Source organism: Hemicordylus capensis, chromosome 6, assembly GCF_027244095.1.
Source record: "Hemicordylus capensis ecotype Gifberg chromosome 6, rHemCap1.1.pri, whole genome shotgun sequence".
Taxonomy (NCBI): Eukaryota; Metazoa; Chordata; class Lepidosauria; order Squamata; family Cordylidae; genus Hemicordylus; species Hemicordylus capensis.
In genome coordinates this window covers 83799990-83819068 of record NC_069662.1, presented here as the reverse complement: position 1 = coordinate 83819068, position 19079 = coordinate 83799990, and the positions used below count along the sequence as shown (strand labels likewise).

Sequence of the window (19079 nt, the reverse complement as noted above, 5' to 3'; positions counted from 1 at the left end):
GAGGAGTCTCCCCAACAGAGGAGAAGGAGGAGGCATAAAGTCCAACTAAAACTTCCAGCCCCATTGAAAGCCCCCTGAATCCAGAGGACCCTGAGCAGCTGGAGCTTGTTACCCTCCTGCAGTCACTCCCTTAGAGTATCCAGTGTCTCACAGCAAGACTCCTGTCCCGTCCCCAGAATGCCCTTCCATCGGCCTCTGGACCCCAAGAGCAGAGGTGATACCAGACCAGGGCTGAGCACCAGCACTGGAGTTGAAGAACTGGCTGCTTGAGGTCTCCATCCCAAAGTGCTTAGTCAGCAGGAAGTGAAGACTAGCTCAGGTACTTGCATCGGGCTGGTTGAGTCCCCGGAAGGGCCAGTATTCCTAGCTCCAGGATTCAAAGCCTGACCCTGATGGTTCAAAAGCTCCCTCATTGTGCTCTTGGTTCCAGCAACTGTCTTGCTCCATCTCCCTTGCCCCACTGAGCCCAGGCAAAGACAAAGCCATAGCTCATATTACTATAGAAAATGGGCAGTAATTATTTAACCTATAAGTGTATATCCTGCTACATTCATGGGATTCAAAGCAGCTCCAAATATAAAAATAATAATGATAATACTGTACAACAAAAATTAATGGCAAAAGTGAGTTGTGAACATTATGGCAGAAATATGAAACCAGTAAAAGCAACCAGAAGTAGTTTCAGAGACTTTGAGAGGCTTGCTGAAATGGGTAAAAACCTAACTTTCTTTCTTTTCTTTTTTAAAAAATTATTTATTTAAAGCAATATTTAAAAAACACCCAACACAGAACAGAGAAAAAGAAAAAAAGAAAAGAAACACAATATGACATCTCACGATAATCAAATACATCAACCTGGATTCCAGTTCCCTATCATTTCTAACAATTGATTCTAACCTTACATTCTTTCTTAAAGCAAGTAAGAATGCTTATTTCCACACCTCAGCAGGTAGATTGTTCCATGACCTCCAAATAACAACAACCTAAGACCTCCCCATGGCTGTTCTTGCCTTACTTATGACAAGGGTTTAGAGCAGGGCATTCCCATAATAGGCAGCAGGGTTCACTGCAACTAATTTCCAGATTGCTGCTCACAGACAGAGCAGGGTGCATCACTATAGAATAATAGGTTTCAAATAGGGATGTGGGAAAACCACCTGAGAAAGTTCTCCAATGCTTCTCCTTGAGAGGAACCTTGAAATTCTCTTGAATTTCACTTTGAAGACATTTCAGTTCCAAACTTAATTTCAAACTTCCAAATTTCAGGGGTCCCTTCCCCCGTGAAACTGCCATAAAACTCTTTTACTTTGCAGAGGAATCCAGGCTGCACTCCAGAGATGCAGTCTTCAAGTATGTTAAGCCCACCATGTGAGAGTAACCACTTCTGCCTGTTGTGAATTCTTAAAGCTCCCTTGCCTACTGACAGAGAAAACTGAAGGGAATAAAAAGCTCACACATGAGGACTGAGCAGATGCTGGCCACTTTTCTTCATCCATTCTTTATCTCTGTTAATCTCTCTCTTTAGAAGCTAATTTCCCCTAAGAGTTAAAAGTTGGGGGCAGAGGCCTCTTACCCCTGGACTTCCAGGCTGAAGCCCAGGGCCTCCACACCCCCTGGGGACCCAGAAATCCTCTTGAATCTGCCCTGGGTGATGTGGTTGCCGTGCCACTGGCCTATGCTCCACCAGGCGGCCAAGCATGACTGTGACCTGCACCAGGCAGCTGAGTGTGACCTCTGCTTTAGAGACAGAGGGAAGAGTGGGGGGATAAATAGGTGGGATGGGAATATGTTGTTGCGTGTTGAAATGTTTCTGCTAATGCATATTTGCATAAATATACCTGTTTTATATACTTACATTCTTGTGAGATCAGTTGCTGTTTGTGCCCTCAAGAACCCACATGTTAAAAAGAATGCATGTGTCACAGTGTGTGTGTGGGGGGGGGGATGGTGCTGAACTTGCCGGTTGGGGGGTGGGGGTGGGATTTGGGCTCCAAAGGCCTCTTGGTCCAGTTTCCAAAATTACCTAGGTGCTCTTCTGCTGGAGGGAAGCAAAGTGGGGTGGGAGCAGATAAATTAGCTGTTAATTAAAGAGATTTAGAGCTCAATAACAGAGGGATCAAAGTGGCCAGTGGCTACTTCTTTCCTGTGTGTGTTTGAAGTCCCCTCTAGTTTTCATGCTTGTGGGCAGGGGAGTCTTCAGAATTCTCAATGGGCAGAGCTGGAATGCTGTCACACGGTGAGTCTAACACAGAACCTGGCTCTTACTTCATATGGATAAGTGGTAGGCCTGTGGGGCCTCATCATTGTCTTATGTGAGTGAGAGAGCACCCATGTGCCCAAAATATACTCAACACACCCCTGCGGGGGAAGTCTAGTGATGGCAGAGATTGGTAATGGGAGATGAGCTGTCTTTCAGGAAAGCTCATCTGCCATTACCAAATTTCTCAACGCAGATCCCAGGGTTCCTTGGGACATTATTTGAAAGTCACTGCTGTAGAATATTATGTTTCCTGCAGACCCAGAACAGCTAAGCAAGAGTTAAAATTGCTTTCTGGGAAAGTGTTAAAATTTTAAAAATAAACTTACCTGGCTCTTATAATACTCCTTGATGTCAGGCTTAATAGAGTCAAAGTCCCCACTGATATAATCAGGCAAAAAGCTGAAAGAGAAACAGTATTTAGTTGTCTTGTTGATGATAATACCTTATTCTTTGAATTTAAAAAGTGGTGAGAGAGGGAGAGAGAATTCTGAGGGGAGAAAATAGAATGCAAGGGACTGAAACTGCAGCATCTGTATCCAAAGAACATCAGATGAATGGATATAAACTCCAATTTAACCTTCTAGGAAACTGATACATAGGATATAAACTAAACTGTTACAATGATGCAATCATTTGATTGGAGTTTCCAGAACAAAATCAGCAGGACTCATGCATACATATTTACATATCCAAGGTTTGTCCTGAAAATAGTATATGAATGAGGACGATGGCCTGTCTCACAACAGGTTTTAGGAATCCTGTGAGCCCTTTCTCATGAACCCATGAGAGGGCTTGAGGGCAGGTAGCGGGGAGGACTGCAGGGACTTACCTTCCCTGCAGACGATCCTGCTGCTGCCTCTGGGCATGTGGAGCATGCACCCAGATGTTCCACAGCTGCCTCTGTCAGTGTGGAGTTGCGGGAGTCAGGATGCGTCATCCCGCCCCCCCGGAAATCCGACAGTGCAAGTGTGCAGTGCATTGTGGGGATCCTCCCTGGTGCTAGCCGGAAGCCCCTCAGTGTCTCAGCACTGGCTGGAAGCAGCTGGTGCTGATACACGAACAGTTAGATGCAGTTAAGGGCGTGGGCACACCCTTAACCTCGGCTAACTGGTGGTCTTCTTTGGTGGGTTTGCTGCTGAGGTGCCACCGGAATCTCCAGCAGTTCTTACGTGCAGCCTAACCCGGGTTTAGGGATATGCACAAAACGGGTTTGCCCAGTTTGATTCGAATTTGAACAGGGTTCAAACCAGGAGGGGGAGGTTCGGTTTTGGTTTTGCTCGAACCCCCCTGGTTTGGTTTGAATTTGAACCATTTTGAACCTCCAAAAGTGGGTGCGGTGGTAGCTGGCACCCATGGGTACCTACCACCCAAACCCAAAAGAAATCGGACACTCGTACGATTTTTTATGAATTTTTGAAATTTATTTTTATTTTTTCTCATAGGGTATAATGGGACTCGAACCTGCCCATTATTCCCTATTGTGGAGCACTCATGGGTGCCAACAACCACCCAAAACCTGAAGCAATCAGAAACCCTTATGATTTTTTATGAATATTTGAAATATTTTAACCATTTTCCTCATAGAGTATAATGGGACCCGAACCAGTAGGGGCACATTATCCCCTATTGTGGAGCACCTAGGGGCACAAAAGTGGAGTAGGTGGTAGGCACCCATGGGTGCCTACCACCCACAAAACCCCAAGGCAATCAGACACTCCTCTGATTATTGGTGAATTTTAAAAATATTTTTGAATTCCTCATAAGGAATAATGAGGATTACAGCAAATGTATAGCTTCATGTCGGGGGGGAAAGGGGTGGCCTAGAACTGAATGTGGTGGGTGGTAGTTCCCAAGTGAGGCAAGGAAGCTATCAGAATTATAGAATTGGGTAAAAGCCTGATTTGTAAGTTATTTTTGAAGTTTACACGTCTTTAAGGTTTTTCTCCATAAAGAAGCATGGAGGTGTCAGCAAATGTATAGCTTCATGTCAAGGGTAAAGGGGTGGCCTAGAGCAGAGTGTGGTGGGTGGTAGTGCCCAAGGGGGGCAAGGAAACTACCAGAATTATTTGAAAGGAATTGGGCAAAGGGCTGTTTTTAAGTGATTTTTGAAGTTTACATGTCTTTAAGGTTAGCAAATGAGAGTGGATTCATGGTTTGTCATTGAAAATCTCATATGCTACCAGAGAATCTACACTCAGAACACCTCAGAAACAACAAAACCCAGTACCCTATGGGTTAGCAACCCATGGGAGTGGTTGGCACCCTCTGTGCACTACACTACCACTCGCTCTGGGCCACCCCAGCACCCCTCAAGTGTCTTTAAGGTTTTTTTCCATAGGGAAGAATGGAGGTTTCAGGAGCGCATAACTGCACTTGGGAGGTGCTAGGGTGGCCCAGAGCAAGTGGTGGTGTAGTGCACAGAGGGTGCCAACCACCCCCATGGGTTGCTAGCCCATGGGGTACTGGGTTTTGTTGTTTCTGAGGTGCTCTGAGTGTAGATTCTCTGGTAGCATATGAGATTTATGCCCCTAGGTACTCCACAATAGGGGATAATGGGCTGGTTCAGGTCCCATTATACCCTATGAGAAAATTAATTAAAAATATTTCAAATATTCATAAAAATTCATAGGAGTGTCCAATTGCTTCGGGGTTTGGGTGGTTGTTGGCACCCATGGGTGCTCCACAATAGAGAATAATGGGCTGGTTCGAGTCCCATTATACCCTATGAGAAAAAATAAATAATTTTCAAAAATTCATAAAAAATTGTACGAGTGTCCGATTGCTTTTGGGTTTGGGTGGTAGGTACCCATGGGTGCCAGCTACCAACACACCTACTTTTGCAAGTTTGAACCGGTTCAAACTGGTTCAAATCAAACCACCCCCAGTTTATTTAGAATTCAAACCTGCAGCTCAAACCTGATGGCTGGTTTGGTTTGAATTCGAACCATCAAACTTACCCGGTTCGATTTTGAACTGGTTAAAATTTGAACCGGTTTGCACATCCCTACTCGGGTTGGGCATCGTTGACCCAGGTTAGGCTGCGCATGAGAACAGCCTCTGTGTTTCCTCAGCCAAGAAGTCCTTCAGAATCTAATTACATTACTGAGGTAAGTCCCTACTTCCACCCCTTTTATAATCCACAGCGTTTAGCTGTGTTTGTGTATTTATCAGTGGTGGCTAGAGGAGGAAGCAAGTTACATACAAGCCCAGCTTTCCTAACTCTACCACAGACAAGCAGCAAGGACTGTAGAACAATTATCAGGTTGCTGTCCATGTTGCAGTTTCCAGGACTGCATTAAACTAGATCAATTGTTCCATATATCCATATAAGAGAAAGCTTCATTGAATGTACAAAGCAAAATGAGAGTAAGATTCCTGACCCCTTCACCAGCCCACACGATGTACATGCAAAAATGATGCTTATCAGATGTTTTGCAGTATTCTCCTTGGAGCAAATTATTTTGTTGCTATGGAGCACTTGGAATTAAAGTAGAAGTTGTATTTACACTCTAGTGAATTTTTTTAATCTTCAATGACTTACCTCTAGTCACTGCTCCCAGGAAAGCTTACAGCTACCTGGAGATCAAAGCAGCAGTTACCCCTTGACACAGCAATTAGAGGGTTGGGATGTAATGTATGCACCTGTAATGTACCGCTGTAGAGGCCAGAAGGTGAGACTCAGCAACATGACATTCTGTGAAATTGCCTGCCTCAGCAACTTACACTGCAAGCACACAAACAAGGTCAGAACCAACAAGGAATGTTGATTCCCAAACACCTCTGTAGGGTAAGTATAGAGTTATGCATCCTGTAGTCTGGGACACATTCAGAGTGTCCCACGCAATGGTTTGCCAGGGAAGTGTCGGTCTATCCAAATGCTGGCTTATGAACCTAGTTTGTAGGGAAGTGCAACCACAGTTTGCAATTTGACAAAACAGCAAACCATGATTTGCCATAAAGAGGGAATTTGCTAATTGCTACATACAAGAGGAAGCAAGGAGGAGGGAAGGCAAAAGCCCCACAAGGCCAAACCATGGTTTGGGGTTACATCTGAACTGCCCCCTCTGAACAAAATACTTTCCAGCACGTACCATCTCATAATACTTCAGCATAGTGTGCCTTAGTTCTGACACTCCAAAGTCCCAGGGGAATTCAACACTGACATTAAGAGCAAACCTAAAGCATACGAGCAGAACAATTGCAAAGTGTCAGCAGCAAGGAAATGAGAAACACACACACACACTCCCCACACACAGAGAGCAATTGCTCAGTTTTCACAATTCATTGCTTTCTTGGCATTTTAACTGTCCTAATTATGCCTCAATTCTTCATTTAATGGTATTTTTTTTGCCATTAAGCTTTTCTTGCCATTGAAACTGATTACAGATCTGACTGATACATTGATAGAGTAACAGACAGAATGATGTTGGGCACCCATTGCTAGCTTTCAAAAGGCAGCACTGTAAACAGAAGAATCACCTACCCTTCCCTTCAGAATCCTGAAAGGCCCTGTACACTTTATCCATGAGCCAACAGAGCTGTTGTGAGCCTGAAGTTATAAAGGCTTATTTATCTTTCAGTATGTCAAAAAGGGAATCAGTTGCATGCTTCCTGTCCAACTATGCTGTCAAATAAAATGCTGCCCATTTGTGCATTTGATTTGGTTTTCATTCTCCTAATGACTGTATAGATTAGAACTATACAGAATAAGGAAACTTGGTTTATCTATTTTCTACTGTGAAATGATGACATATTCCACTTTATGTGCCCCAACAGCTGGAAGTGGAAACATACAGTGAAGTCATTCACATGACCGGGCCGGCGGGGAGAAGGCTGGTTGAACTCACCTTCCCCCCAGACAAGTACTGACATGTTGCTGGGAGCGCAGACTGGAGGCCAGGACAATGTGTACCAGCCTCCAGATATCCCACAATGCAGCACACAATGCCTTGGGGGGTTCCCCCAGGAGACAGGCATGCCTTTGTGTTCCCTGGGGTTCCTCTTCACTCTCTGCGATCGATCAGGGCATGACAGGTTAAGCTCTGCATGAGAACAGCCTCACTGTATTACTGTTGAGTGACTGCTCTATTGTAAAGGTGATGTTGGTTCTTAGGGTCAGACAGTAGAGGTTTGCATAGGGAAGGATTGCTGATTTTTTCTCCTTTCAGCTGCAGTCATTCAAATCTTGTGGACTACAATTCCAAAGGATACTCCTGCCTTCAGGGGTCACGTTTCAATGAGCAGAAAGGCTTGCCCCTGTGTAGGGGGAAGCACAAAACCCTGTGTATTACTGCAATAGATCAGGGATGGGCAACCTTTGGCACTCTAGCTGTTGTTGAACTATAACTCCCATCATCTCTCCATGATGGGAGTTGTAGTTCAACAGCACCTGGAGTGCCAAAGGTTGTCTACACTTGCAACAGATGATGCATAACACTTTGGATCCTGGCATATGAGAGGTTTTTGGTGAGACCTTATTGATGTTTTCTTATTTTGCGTCTAACTTCTTTCTTGTTGCCAGTAATAAGTACTCCTAAAAGTTAATGATGCATCATGTTTGGGCTTAATAATGGCTGCAAACAAACAAACTCTCTTTGAGACCTGTGGGCATTTTATTTAGTTCTAAATCCTAAATGGCATCTCTCCTAAATATATATCATCTTTGTTGTAAACAACACAAGAGCTGCGGTGTTGGGGTATTTAATTTACTTTAATCACCTCACTTGGCTTTTTATATCAACGTATAAATTTTATGTATGCTGGCATGGCTTATGCAATCTATTTCTCCCCCAATTAACACTTAGAATGATCCATTGCACATTCTACAGGAAGTATCATTCTGCATTATGCATGCAGAAACAGGATGAAGCATGCAGGAAGTACGATATGTAAGATTCTGCATGGAGGGACCATCTTATTTATGTATTATTTATTTTTCTATGTAAACGCTTTGAGAACTTTGGTTGAAGAGCGGTAAATAAATATTCATCATATTGGTAGTAGCAGGCTCTACTTACAAACAAACCAGTCTGACACAGCTTCCTTGGTTTGGTACCTGTACTAAGTTGTGATATTCATGTCACTATTACTGTGTTCATATACATCACACTATACTCATATATACAGCCAATATAGTGTAATGAACAGAGGATTGGATATAGACCTGGGAGACCTTCGTTCCCATTCCTAAGAGCCATGAAGATCATTGTGAGACCTTGGCCAAAGCACTGCCTGTCAGCCTAGGCCACCTCACAGGGTTGTCAGGGGCATAAAACTGGGGGAAACCAACATTTGGTGCCCTGAGTTCTTTGGACGAAGGACACATATAATAAACATAAATAATGTATCTGGACTGCAGATAGGGATGTATTCCAAAGCTCCCACAGCTGACTGTAGTAACTGAGAAGACCGGCTCTGTAATGTTTTCCTCACCAGAGCCTTTTTCAATAATTTTGTCTGGGGTGCAGCCTGCGAGAAGCATTCAGCACAGACCATACTGGTCCATCCATGAATTCAAAATTAAAAGTAACTATTTGTAGCTGAATACACAATATGAATTATATATATTCTGGGAATAACAGGCCACAATAGTAAAGATTACAGGTTGCAAGGGATTTGGGGGTCTGGACTTTCCTCAATGGAGTTTGTAAGCATGGGTTTAGGCTTCCTATTTGATTCTCTGTAAGACAATACACTGTCCTGAATAGGAACATAAAGTATGAGCAGCTGATATTATATAAGAATAAAAATAGGAAACTAATTGGTAACATTAAATGTATTTATGTTTCTTTTGTGATTTTAATTTTGGTCTTTATTCATGTTAAGAATATAAACATAAGAACATAAGTGCAGCCCTGCTGGATCAGGCCCAAAGCCCATCTAGTCCAGCATCCTGTTTCACACAGTGGCCCACCAGATGCCACTGGAAGCCTACAGGCAGGAGTTGAGGGCATGCCCTCTCTCCTGCTGTTACTCCCCTGCAACTGGTACTCAGAGGCATCCTGCCTCTGAGGCTGGAGGTGACCTACAGCCCTCTGACTAGTAGCCGTTGATAGTCCTCTCCTCCATGAAGTTATCCAAATCCCTCTTAAAGTCATCCAAACTAGTAGCCAACCCTACATCTTATGGTAGAGAATTCCACAAGTTGATTATGTGTTATGTGAAAAACTTCTGTTTGTTGGACCTAAAAACTTCTTTTTGTTGGACCTAAATTTCTTGGCAGCCAATTTCATGGAGTGACCCCTGGTCCTAGTGTTATGTGCATGAGAGAAAAAATTCTCTCTATCCACTTTCTCTACACCATCCATGACTTTATAGACCTCTATCATGTCTCCCCGCAGTCATCTTTTTTCTAAACTAAAAAGCCCCAGGTGCTGTAGCCTTTTGTTGTAGTTATTTGGGGGGGTCCAAAAGCCTTAACTGGGTGTGGAGAGTATATGGTGGGTCTGCAGAGGCTATGGCTGTCCTTTTAAACTCATTTTAAAAGGCACTGTCTCTTATATCTGATGCATTTATTGGCAGGGTATGGCAAGTGTTAATTCTGGTTCCCTTTTCAGATCAAATACACAAGAAGATGCAGCAGGTAAATGCAAATTGCTTAGTTGCCTCTATTCCATGACTCCATCCAATATCACTCCAGCACAGTGGGAGGACATAGGCGGCCTGTGTTCAATCTGCCCACCCACCACAATCCGGTGGTGGACTCCCTGCAAGGTACCCCTTCTCTTGCCGCTGTGGGCACTTCCCTGACCAAGCATCCCTGGGTAGGCTGCCCTGCCCCCACGATCAGCAGGCTGCCATGCATGGACAGCGACCATTTGAGTGGTCAGCACGGCAGCTGAATGCCATGCTGATCACTCAGCTGGCCAGCGCAACATCTGCGGAATGCTCAGTCAGGGAGGGGCACTGCCTGGGGGCGGAGCCACCACTAGGTTCCTGTGGCAGCAGGGAGAGAATGGGCAAGCGTAGAGGCCCCTGGAAGAACTGCAGGCAGCTCCGGCAGTAGCTTTGCATGGGTTATTTGAACCCGCGCGCACAATTACAGCTCTTCCCCTGCTCTAGCAAAGTAACCAAGTTATTTTCCTTACTATGTGATTATTTCATGTTCTGATGTTACTGGAGCAATGTGAGGTGGGTCTATGGGAGAATGGCAACTCAGTGGCTGCCAACTGGTTAAAGATTTACGCATTCAGCTGATAAGCTAATTAATCCACGCCCAAGGATAAATAACATGCTATCAAATATATAGATGCCATTTTGCAGTTCCTTAATGAAGGTAACAGTTGACTAAGTAACAGACATCTCATTTATTTTTGGAAGGTCATCTTAAAATGTATTTAATCAATCAAGGGAGGTATGAAGATGATCCCCCCCCACCCCCGCACTGCAAAAGACTAACTGCACTCCACATTGTTTCACAGTGGGCATCTCTGAAGCTCACCTTTTAAATCTACAAAGAACATATTAATCACTAAATCATACTGATTATCCAAACTAATTCTTAGTGATATCGTTATATTCTAGAACAGTAACCATGTTAGATGCACTGCTGAACTGGAATTCACAGACAGATATGACACTTTTTCTTCGGCCTAAATGGAGACCTAAATTGATTAATCACTACAAATAATAATCTCACATGTAGTGTCAAGCAAATTGAACACAAGTCTGTAAGGCATGAATGTAACTAGACCAATCTATATCTATGGGCCTGTCCACCCCAAATCATTAGATCTCATTTACTTCAGTGATGGAATTATGGTTGGTATCTGTTTATTAATTTTTAATATCCTTTTCCATAATACTCCTCCCCCATTGTGTGTGTGTGTGTGTGTGTGTGTGTGTGTGTAAAATCCACCATCTTCATATGCAGTGCACCTGATAAAGTAGGTTTCTGCCTACAAAAACTCATGCCGTGATCAGAGGCGCTCCTACCCCTGGACCATGGGGCACTGGCCCAAAGCCTCCTAGATCCAGGAGGGCTCCAAAGGTCCGAGGGGGCCTCCTGCAGGGGAGGGTGGAGCTGCGGGGAGGGTGGACGGAACGAGCAGGGGATAGTTACCCTTTATCGAGATCTTTACCCAGGGGGAGGGTGGGATGGGGTGTGGCAGTTACTGTTGCAGGGAGGGTGGGGGCAAGGAGGGAAGAGTTCCCCCTGTTACCATCTGGGATGGGAATGGTGGCCTCCTTCCAGCTCTGCTCCCTTCTCCCAAGTGAATGGGTGAGCCTCTCTGTTTCCTCCACATGGAGGAAGGATGGAAATTGCCTGCTCAGCAGAGACGCAAGAGGGCATCCATTCACTTGGGAGGGGGGAGCGGAGCTGGGAGGTGTGTGCTACTGGCTATGATACATTTGAATCTTTAAGATGTCACAAGCATTTTTGTTATTTTATCTGCAGTTACAGAGACCAGTGTCAAATTTTAACCAGTGTCAAGATCAGTGTCAAAGGAGTAGCTACTAGGAGTTTCACAATCTGTTTTCCACTATCATTTTTTCTCATTCTCCTAAATCACTCCATAGTCATTTTAATCTTTGCAGTCTTATGCTTAATGAAGAGACTAAAATGCCTGTCACTATATATAGATTATGTATAGAGTACATATTTTCCTGCAATAGTGCATTTAAAGGAGTCCTCTTTCTTTACCACCACCACCCCCAATGATACATGTATTTTAAGGGGGGCACTAATTTCAGTTTTCACACAGGGTGCTGGTTAGCTTAAAGCCATCCCTGAGAGCCCATGTACTAGGAATGTGGACAAAGGCAAAAAATCTCTTTCCTTAAAAAAGGGGGCTGATACTTGAATTGTATTGACAGCATAGGGGACAGACTTCTGTAACATTAAAAGAGTGGGCGGGAGCAGCAGGGAAGTGCTTCTTTACTGATTTTTTTAATTCAAGTATACCTCTCCCTCTGAATTTAGTTTAAGCATACCTCTCCCTCTCCACTGATGAGCTTTGAAGAAACTGGCAGCAGAAACTGTTTGTGAACAGCACTGATTGGAAGGAGCCAGTCATGAACTCTCCTCCCCACTGCCCAATCCTTCAAGAGCAGGGATGACAGTTTGAGTTGTTGGAGCACCAACTTCCTACCCTGTGTCTTAAAACCATTAATTTTGAGATGCTCTACACACTTCGTACCTGCAATTCCTGTTATGACATCTCCTATAATCCCTCTGGATTTTATGGAAACACTATAGTTTCTATTAGGGGTGTACAGAATTTCCCAAGATCGGAATGTTCCGACTCAAAATGGGCCGTTTTGAGTATTCCAAGTTTGGAAGAGAATGCGCTTCAAATGAAGGGACTGTTCTGAGCTCAGAACAGAACAACCCCGTTCTGAGTGCCATTTTGGACTCCAAAATTGTGCTCTTCTGGTCTTTGCACACAAGTGACAACCACTTGCATGGTCAGCACCACCACATAGTCCAAATTTGCGGTCAAAAATGGTGCTCGGAGCAGTTTGAGTGTTCCAAGCTTGTTCCATCAGAATGGCTCGACTGGTTGTTCCGACATAACTTTTCAGGCATTTGCATTCCATTCTGATCTTGGAATGGAACACAAATGTTATGTACACATCCTAGTTTCTATGTAGAAATAGAATTTCCCATGACCTTCAAACATTTCCAAGGGCCTTTGGCTCTTTCATGGTTTACCCTGCTCAAATATTGTACATGAATTAAAGAGTCTAAAATGTTTAGTCAATTTTTGCTCATTCCCCACTTAATTTCCAACCACAAAAGTGTTTTCCCTCTATGAATTTAATGTTTAGACCTATATGAGTACTCCTTTAATGCACATGACAGAATAATTGATCAAAATAGTGAGCTACTAGCAGAATTATTGAATTTGGGATAAGATATACAGTGACCTAGTTATAATGAGCTTTTTAAAGAAAAGAAAAAAGAAGTTCTTGCTGGTAGTTAGCATTCTGACAGCATAGTCAGATTGTTTAACTAGGGAGTTGATTGATCCAGAAAATTATGAAAATGGAAATTCTATGCCCAGGTTTGCATGTCTTTCCGGATTAAAAAAAGAAAAGGATTAATGAATGGCCATTTCAATATACTGTATAGAGTCTTGGTTACATTACTCAGAATAAGAAATTTGTAAAAAATGGTAGTGTTAATTTCTTAATGATAAATATGAATAACATTTAGATTGTTAAAAAGCTTTTAAGGTCTGTGGAGAACACCTGAGGCCTTGTGGGGAGAAGGATGATTCCAGCTGTTTCCCTGTCACCTGTAAGCTGCAGCATTGTGCACTCATTTTTTTCCCTTGCACTCAGGTGAAAAAGAGGATCCAGATACTGCTCAACCATAAAGAACTTCTGTCCAAATCCTTATTGCTTTTGGGCAGCAGTCAAAGGCCAGGCCAGTGGGCACACTGTAAGGAAGTGGTGAAGGCCAACAGATAAAGGCTATTGTCCTTACCATCAAAGTCCAAGAGCAGAGACCACAGTCCTTAATGGGAAGCCTTATTTAAAAACAACAACTTAGAAACCGACACACATCCTTAAACTGCCCTGGTGGTTATTGTGGACTACGTGTCTTTTTCCTGGGCTCCTACAGTGGAAACTGTGAATCTAACGTAAGAGGCTGTATAGATAATACAGCGTAGCAAGTGAAATTCTCAAAATGACCCAAACTAAATTTCAGTTTAGAGGTTAAGAGGATAATCCAACTCTTTCACCCAAATAAGGGTACAGAGGCTCAATTTGTGAGATGCAGAACAGACTGGGCCAGCCTACAGCTCCTCCCTCCTCATTAGTGACAGCAGCAGGCATTGAGAGTTACTACTATGCTTGGACTGCCCTGGCTGAGTGGAAAATGAGAAAGAAAGGTGGGGAGGAATCTAGTCTGGTCTACCCTCTAGTCTCCATCCCCATTCTTCTAGATTTCCACTTTCTGGCCTCCATATCTCAGTGAGTATCCCAGGCCCTTCAATACATGCAGCTTATTTCTCTTTTGAGCAGGAGTTGTGCGTGTGTGTGGGGGGGGGCGTGTCTGAGTTACTGGATGGTTACCCCCCAAAAGTGATGGGAAGTGCATTGGGTTGCCATGCTATGGACATGGACCTTGCTGTACAGCTCATATGGTAAAAGCCTCTGCACCATGCCATCCACAGGACTGCACCAAAACCACTGTGGCAAAATCCCTCCCCTGGACCAGCAATCCAGTATCTGTTGTTTCTCTTCTGTCACTTGGCTCACAATAGTTGATGTACATGTATGATCAGAATAATAGGTGGTGATGCCACCATATGGTAATTTGAACCATGACAAAACAGTTTGTCTAACGGGGGAATCATCTACTTTTCTATTTCAAGCACAGAAAAGGAATCACTTTGGCTAAAAACAGGGGACAAATGCAGAATGAATGAATGAAGGGAGGAATGCACAGTATTTTATAAGAGCAGCAGAATACTCTTTCCATCCTTTCCATACCTGTGAAATAAAGAGACCAAGCTAAGATCTTGACAATACACAATACTAATAGCATAATCCTGTATGTCTATTTAGAAGCCTACTAAGTGAATTCTAAATAGCTTCTAAACAGGCATACAGGATTATCTATTTATAATCACTTTTAAGTGATTATCTTTGATTTAGCAGGGGGAGAGTAACTGTTCCTATCCAACCCCAGCACAGCATCCCTCCAGTGGCTGTAATAGGTGTCTTTCTCAGTGGTTCCTAAACTGGGAGCCTCCAGATGTTGCTGAACTACAACTCCCAATTTATTGTAGCTGGGGATGATGGGAGTTGTAGTTCAGCAAAACCTGGAGGCTCCTAGGTTGGAAACCACTGGTCTACCTTATGTTTCTTTTTTTATTTTGAACCCTTTTGGGAGGGGGAGCTACCATTATCTATATAAATATTTGTAACAGTAATAATAGATGAATGGTAAAATGGAAAAATGTTGCTTACATTATGATCTCACAATGAACTAATATACTTTCATAAGCAGTGGCTTATAGAAGGGATACCTCAGATATGCGATTTTCAAACTCTCTACCCTCGGGGAAATGTTTCTAAGTACCCCATATCATTAACACAGAAAAACCAGAGCATTGCAAAGAATTCTGGGATGTGTGGACACTCAGGTGCACACTCTGTTCACATAGGCAGCCTACTGGCCAGGCCTCACTGTTGGGTACATAGGGACAAAGGAACCTAGGAAGCTGCCATACACTGAGTCAGACCATTGGTTTATCTAGCTCAGTATTGTCTTCACAGACTGGCAGCGCCTTCTACAAGGTTGCAGGCCGGAATCTCTCTCAGCCTTATCTTGGAGAAGCCAGGGAGGGAACTTGGAACCTTCTGATGCTCTTCCCAGAGCGGTTCCATCCCCTGAGGGGAATATCTTACAGTGCTCACACTTCCAGTCTCCCATTCATATGCAACCAGGGAGGACCCTGCTTAGCTAAGGGAACAAGTCATGCTTGCTACCACAAGACCAGCTCTCCTCTCCATTATATACGATCAGTACTTGTGGACTAGCCTATTTTTCAGGGAGGCTCATCTGCCATTACTGATCTTCTCACTGAGGAAACTTCAGAGGAACCACAGGGTTCCTTCAAACACAGCTTGAAATCATTTACCGTCTAGAAAAAGCATTTCCGTCTTGAAGCCCTAACTCATATAAGGGGTGCTGCTATTTACAGAGAGATGAGGTAACTGAAAATGATGGCAGCTTGTAAAAAATAAAAGCATATGGAATAAATAAACATTTATCCTGATGAAAAGCTATCTTTAAAGGGAAAATAAACATCTGTGGTGGCACTATATCTTTATTAATGGAGCAGGAATAATCTCCTATGGTTGTTTTAATAAACACCTTCAGATTCATATTCCCTCAGCAATACGATCAATGTAAGGTGAACTCTCTTCCCTCTTGTTCCTCAAGGTTCAGCCTTTTAGTATGCCTTCCTACCCTGCAGAACAAGGTGAAGGTATTTTCTCCCAAGTCAAAGAAAAAGAGTCTGAAGTCTACTTCTTCACATGTGATGAAGATAAACTTGTGATTTGTTTTACATATACACCTAAAGCATGCTCAAAATATATTTTCAATTGTATATATTATACACTTTTGGGTTGTAGGGAGCCAGATTTGGCCACAGTTTCCCACCACACATCCACATAGTAGGGGTGTGCATGGAATCAGTTTTGGCAGTTCCGTTCAAATTCAGACTGAACTGCCCGTCCACGAGCCAGTTCAGTTTAACTGGCCGGTGGTCTGGTTCATTTGGTTGACCCGGTTCGAGAGGCTCTGCTTGTAAAGGGGAATCTGGTGAGAAGTCATGCCTTTTAAAGGGTTGTAGGGGTAGTCGGGGTGTGTGGCGGGAGGGCACCTTACTGGCTGCAGCAGGACGGCGGTGGCTCCTCTAAACCCCACTGGCACGTGCTACCAGCCCACTTCTAGCCTCCGCACATGTGGCCAGAACCGGCCCACACTATTGCGGGAGAGCGCCCGCTGAGTTTAGAGCAGGGATTCTCAATGTTGGGTCCCCAGATGTTATTGGACTTCACCTCCCATAATCCCCAGCCCCAGTGGCCTTTGGTCGGGGATTATGGGAGTTGGTCCTATAACATCTGTGGAACCAACGCTGAGAATCCCTGGTTTAGAGAAGCCACTGCCCCGTTGCCACTAAGTTGCCCTCTCACTGGCTGTCCTTAGAATACATTTAAAGGCAGGATCCCCCTTTGCTTGTAAAGGGGAATCCTCATTGGATTCCCCTTTACAAGCAGAGCCCCTCAAACCAGGACAAACTGGTCCATATAGGTTCATGCCCGGTCAAGTTCAAACTCAGACCCGTCACCTTTTTTTAAGGCCAGTCCGGTTCGGGTTCGAACTGGTTTGGCTCACCGCTACCACATGGTAGCAGCCTTACAATTGCTGACAAAGCAGGCTTATCACCCAATTCAAGAAATCTTAGTACTTAATCATATGAATTTTAGAGGATTAATCAATTAAGAGAGAAATGCAATAGTAGCCCACTATCATTGACCTAGTTTAGTGGGGATGTTAAAGCTCTCCAGGTGGCATAAAGGAGCACAGGATTGCACCCTGAACTCTTATTTTTTTTAATGGCTTCCTTTTATTTTTAAACATTTGTATAGCACTTTCGGGATGTGCAAAGCACTTCACATGTATCATCTTGATGTAAGACCCCTATTAACTGGGCAAAAAGGTACTTTTAAAAGTAGTAGATCTTTTATATTGAGTAGCGGGAGAGCAACTGTTCCTATTCAGCCCAGCAAAATGTCCCTTCAAGAGGCTGTTGCTTGTTAGGCATGTGCATGAACCTTGCTGCTTAACCAGTTAGGCGGTTTGAGTGCAAGCCGGGGACGGCAGTGAGTGGCATGTTTAAAAGTGAGCAGGTCCTACCTGCGTGATTGCCACTTCTAGCTGTTGTGGTGATCCCCCAAGCAGTGTGGCACAGGCACGTACATGGCTTCTGCTCATGCTGTGCACAGAGCTAGCACGGCATGTGTGCATGGCGTTGGCATGCTCATGGCCTCCGTTCAACACCATGCTGACCACGCAAATGGTATCTGTGCAAGCGCATAAGCCATGTACGTGCCATGCGTGGGTTGCTGGGGAGAGTGCCATTGCAGCAGAAAGGTGCATGGAGCAGCAATCACACAGGTAAGACCTGCTGTACTCACTTTTAAAGGTGCCGCTTGCTACTCCAGCTGGCCTGCACACGAACCGCCGAACCGGTTCGGTGACAACACAAATGAGTTTGTATTCAAACCGGTGCATGAACCAAGGTTCAAAAGAGTTCAGGGTGCAATCCCGTGCTCCTTTATGCCACCAAGGTTCATGCACACTCCTATTGCTGGTGTCTCCTTTCGTGTCTGTTGTTGCTGACAAATGGTAATTCATAATTCGGACTTCCTTCTGAAATTGAAAGGCTTGTCCAAATGAAGAAAACAGAAAGGAACACAAACTCTGTTGGTGACTGACCAGGAGAGGGACCTTGGTATCATGGTGAACAGCTCGTTGAAAGTGTCAACTTAATGTGTGGCAGCTGTGAAAAAAGGCCAATTCCATGCTAGGGATCATTAGGAAGGGGATTGAAAATAAAACTGATAATATTATAATGCCCTTATATAAAACTATGGTGCGGCCACACCTGGAGTACTGCGTACAATTCTGGTCACCACATCTAAAAAAAGGACATTGTAGAACTGGGAAAGGAGCAGAAGAGGGCAACCAAGATGATCAGGGGCCTAGAGCATCTTCCTTATGAGGCAAGGCTACAACACCTGGGGCTATTTAGTTTAGAAAAAAGACGACTGCAGGGAGACATGATAGAGGTCTCTAAAATCATGCATGGTGTGGAGAAAGCGGACAGAGAGAAATTCTTCTCCCTCTCACATAACACTAGAACCAGGGGTCATTCCATGAAATTGATTGCCAGGAAATCTAGGATCAGCAAACAGAGGTAATTTTTTCACACAATGCATAATCAACTTGTGAAATTCCCTGCCACAGGATGTGGTGACAGCCAACAACCTGGATGGCTTCAAGAAGAGTTTGGATAACTTCATGGAGGAGAGGTCTATACTCGGCTTCTTGTCGGAGGGCTGTGGGCCACCTCCAGCCTCAAAGGCAGGATGCCTCTGAGTACCAGTTGCAGGGGAGTAACAGCAGGAAAGAGGGCATGCCCTCAACTCCTGCCTGTAGGCTTCCAGCGGCATCTGGTGGGCCACTGTGTGAAACAGGATGCTGGAGTAAATGGGTCTTGGGGCTGATCCAGCAGAGCTGCTGTTATGTTTTTATAATAATATAAATCTTACAACAACCCTTTGAGTA

At 44.1% G+C, this 19079-nt stretch overlaps 1 protein-coding gene across 7 annotated transcripts in view; it reads right to left on the bottom strand.

The window, feature by feature from the left end:
• TPK1 (thiamin pyrophosphokinase 1) overlaps positions 1-19079 on the bottom strand; it is a 425007-nt gene that overhangs the window by 232473 nt on the left and 173455 nt on the right. For all 7 annotated transcript variants that reach the window (XM_053260531.1, XM_053260529.1, XM_053260530.1 and 4 more), the window contains exon 5: positions 2587-2659. In XM_053260531.1, coding sequence (XP_053116506.1) covers positions 2587-2659 — 73 coding nt within the window. The remainder of the gene's footprint in view (positions 1-2586; positions 2660-19079) is intronic.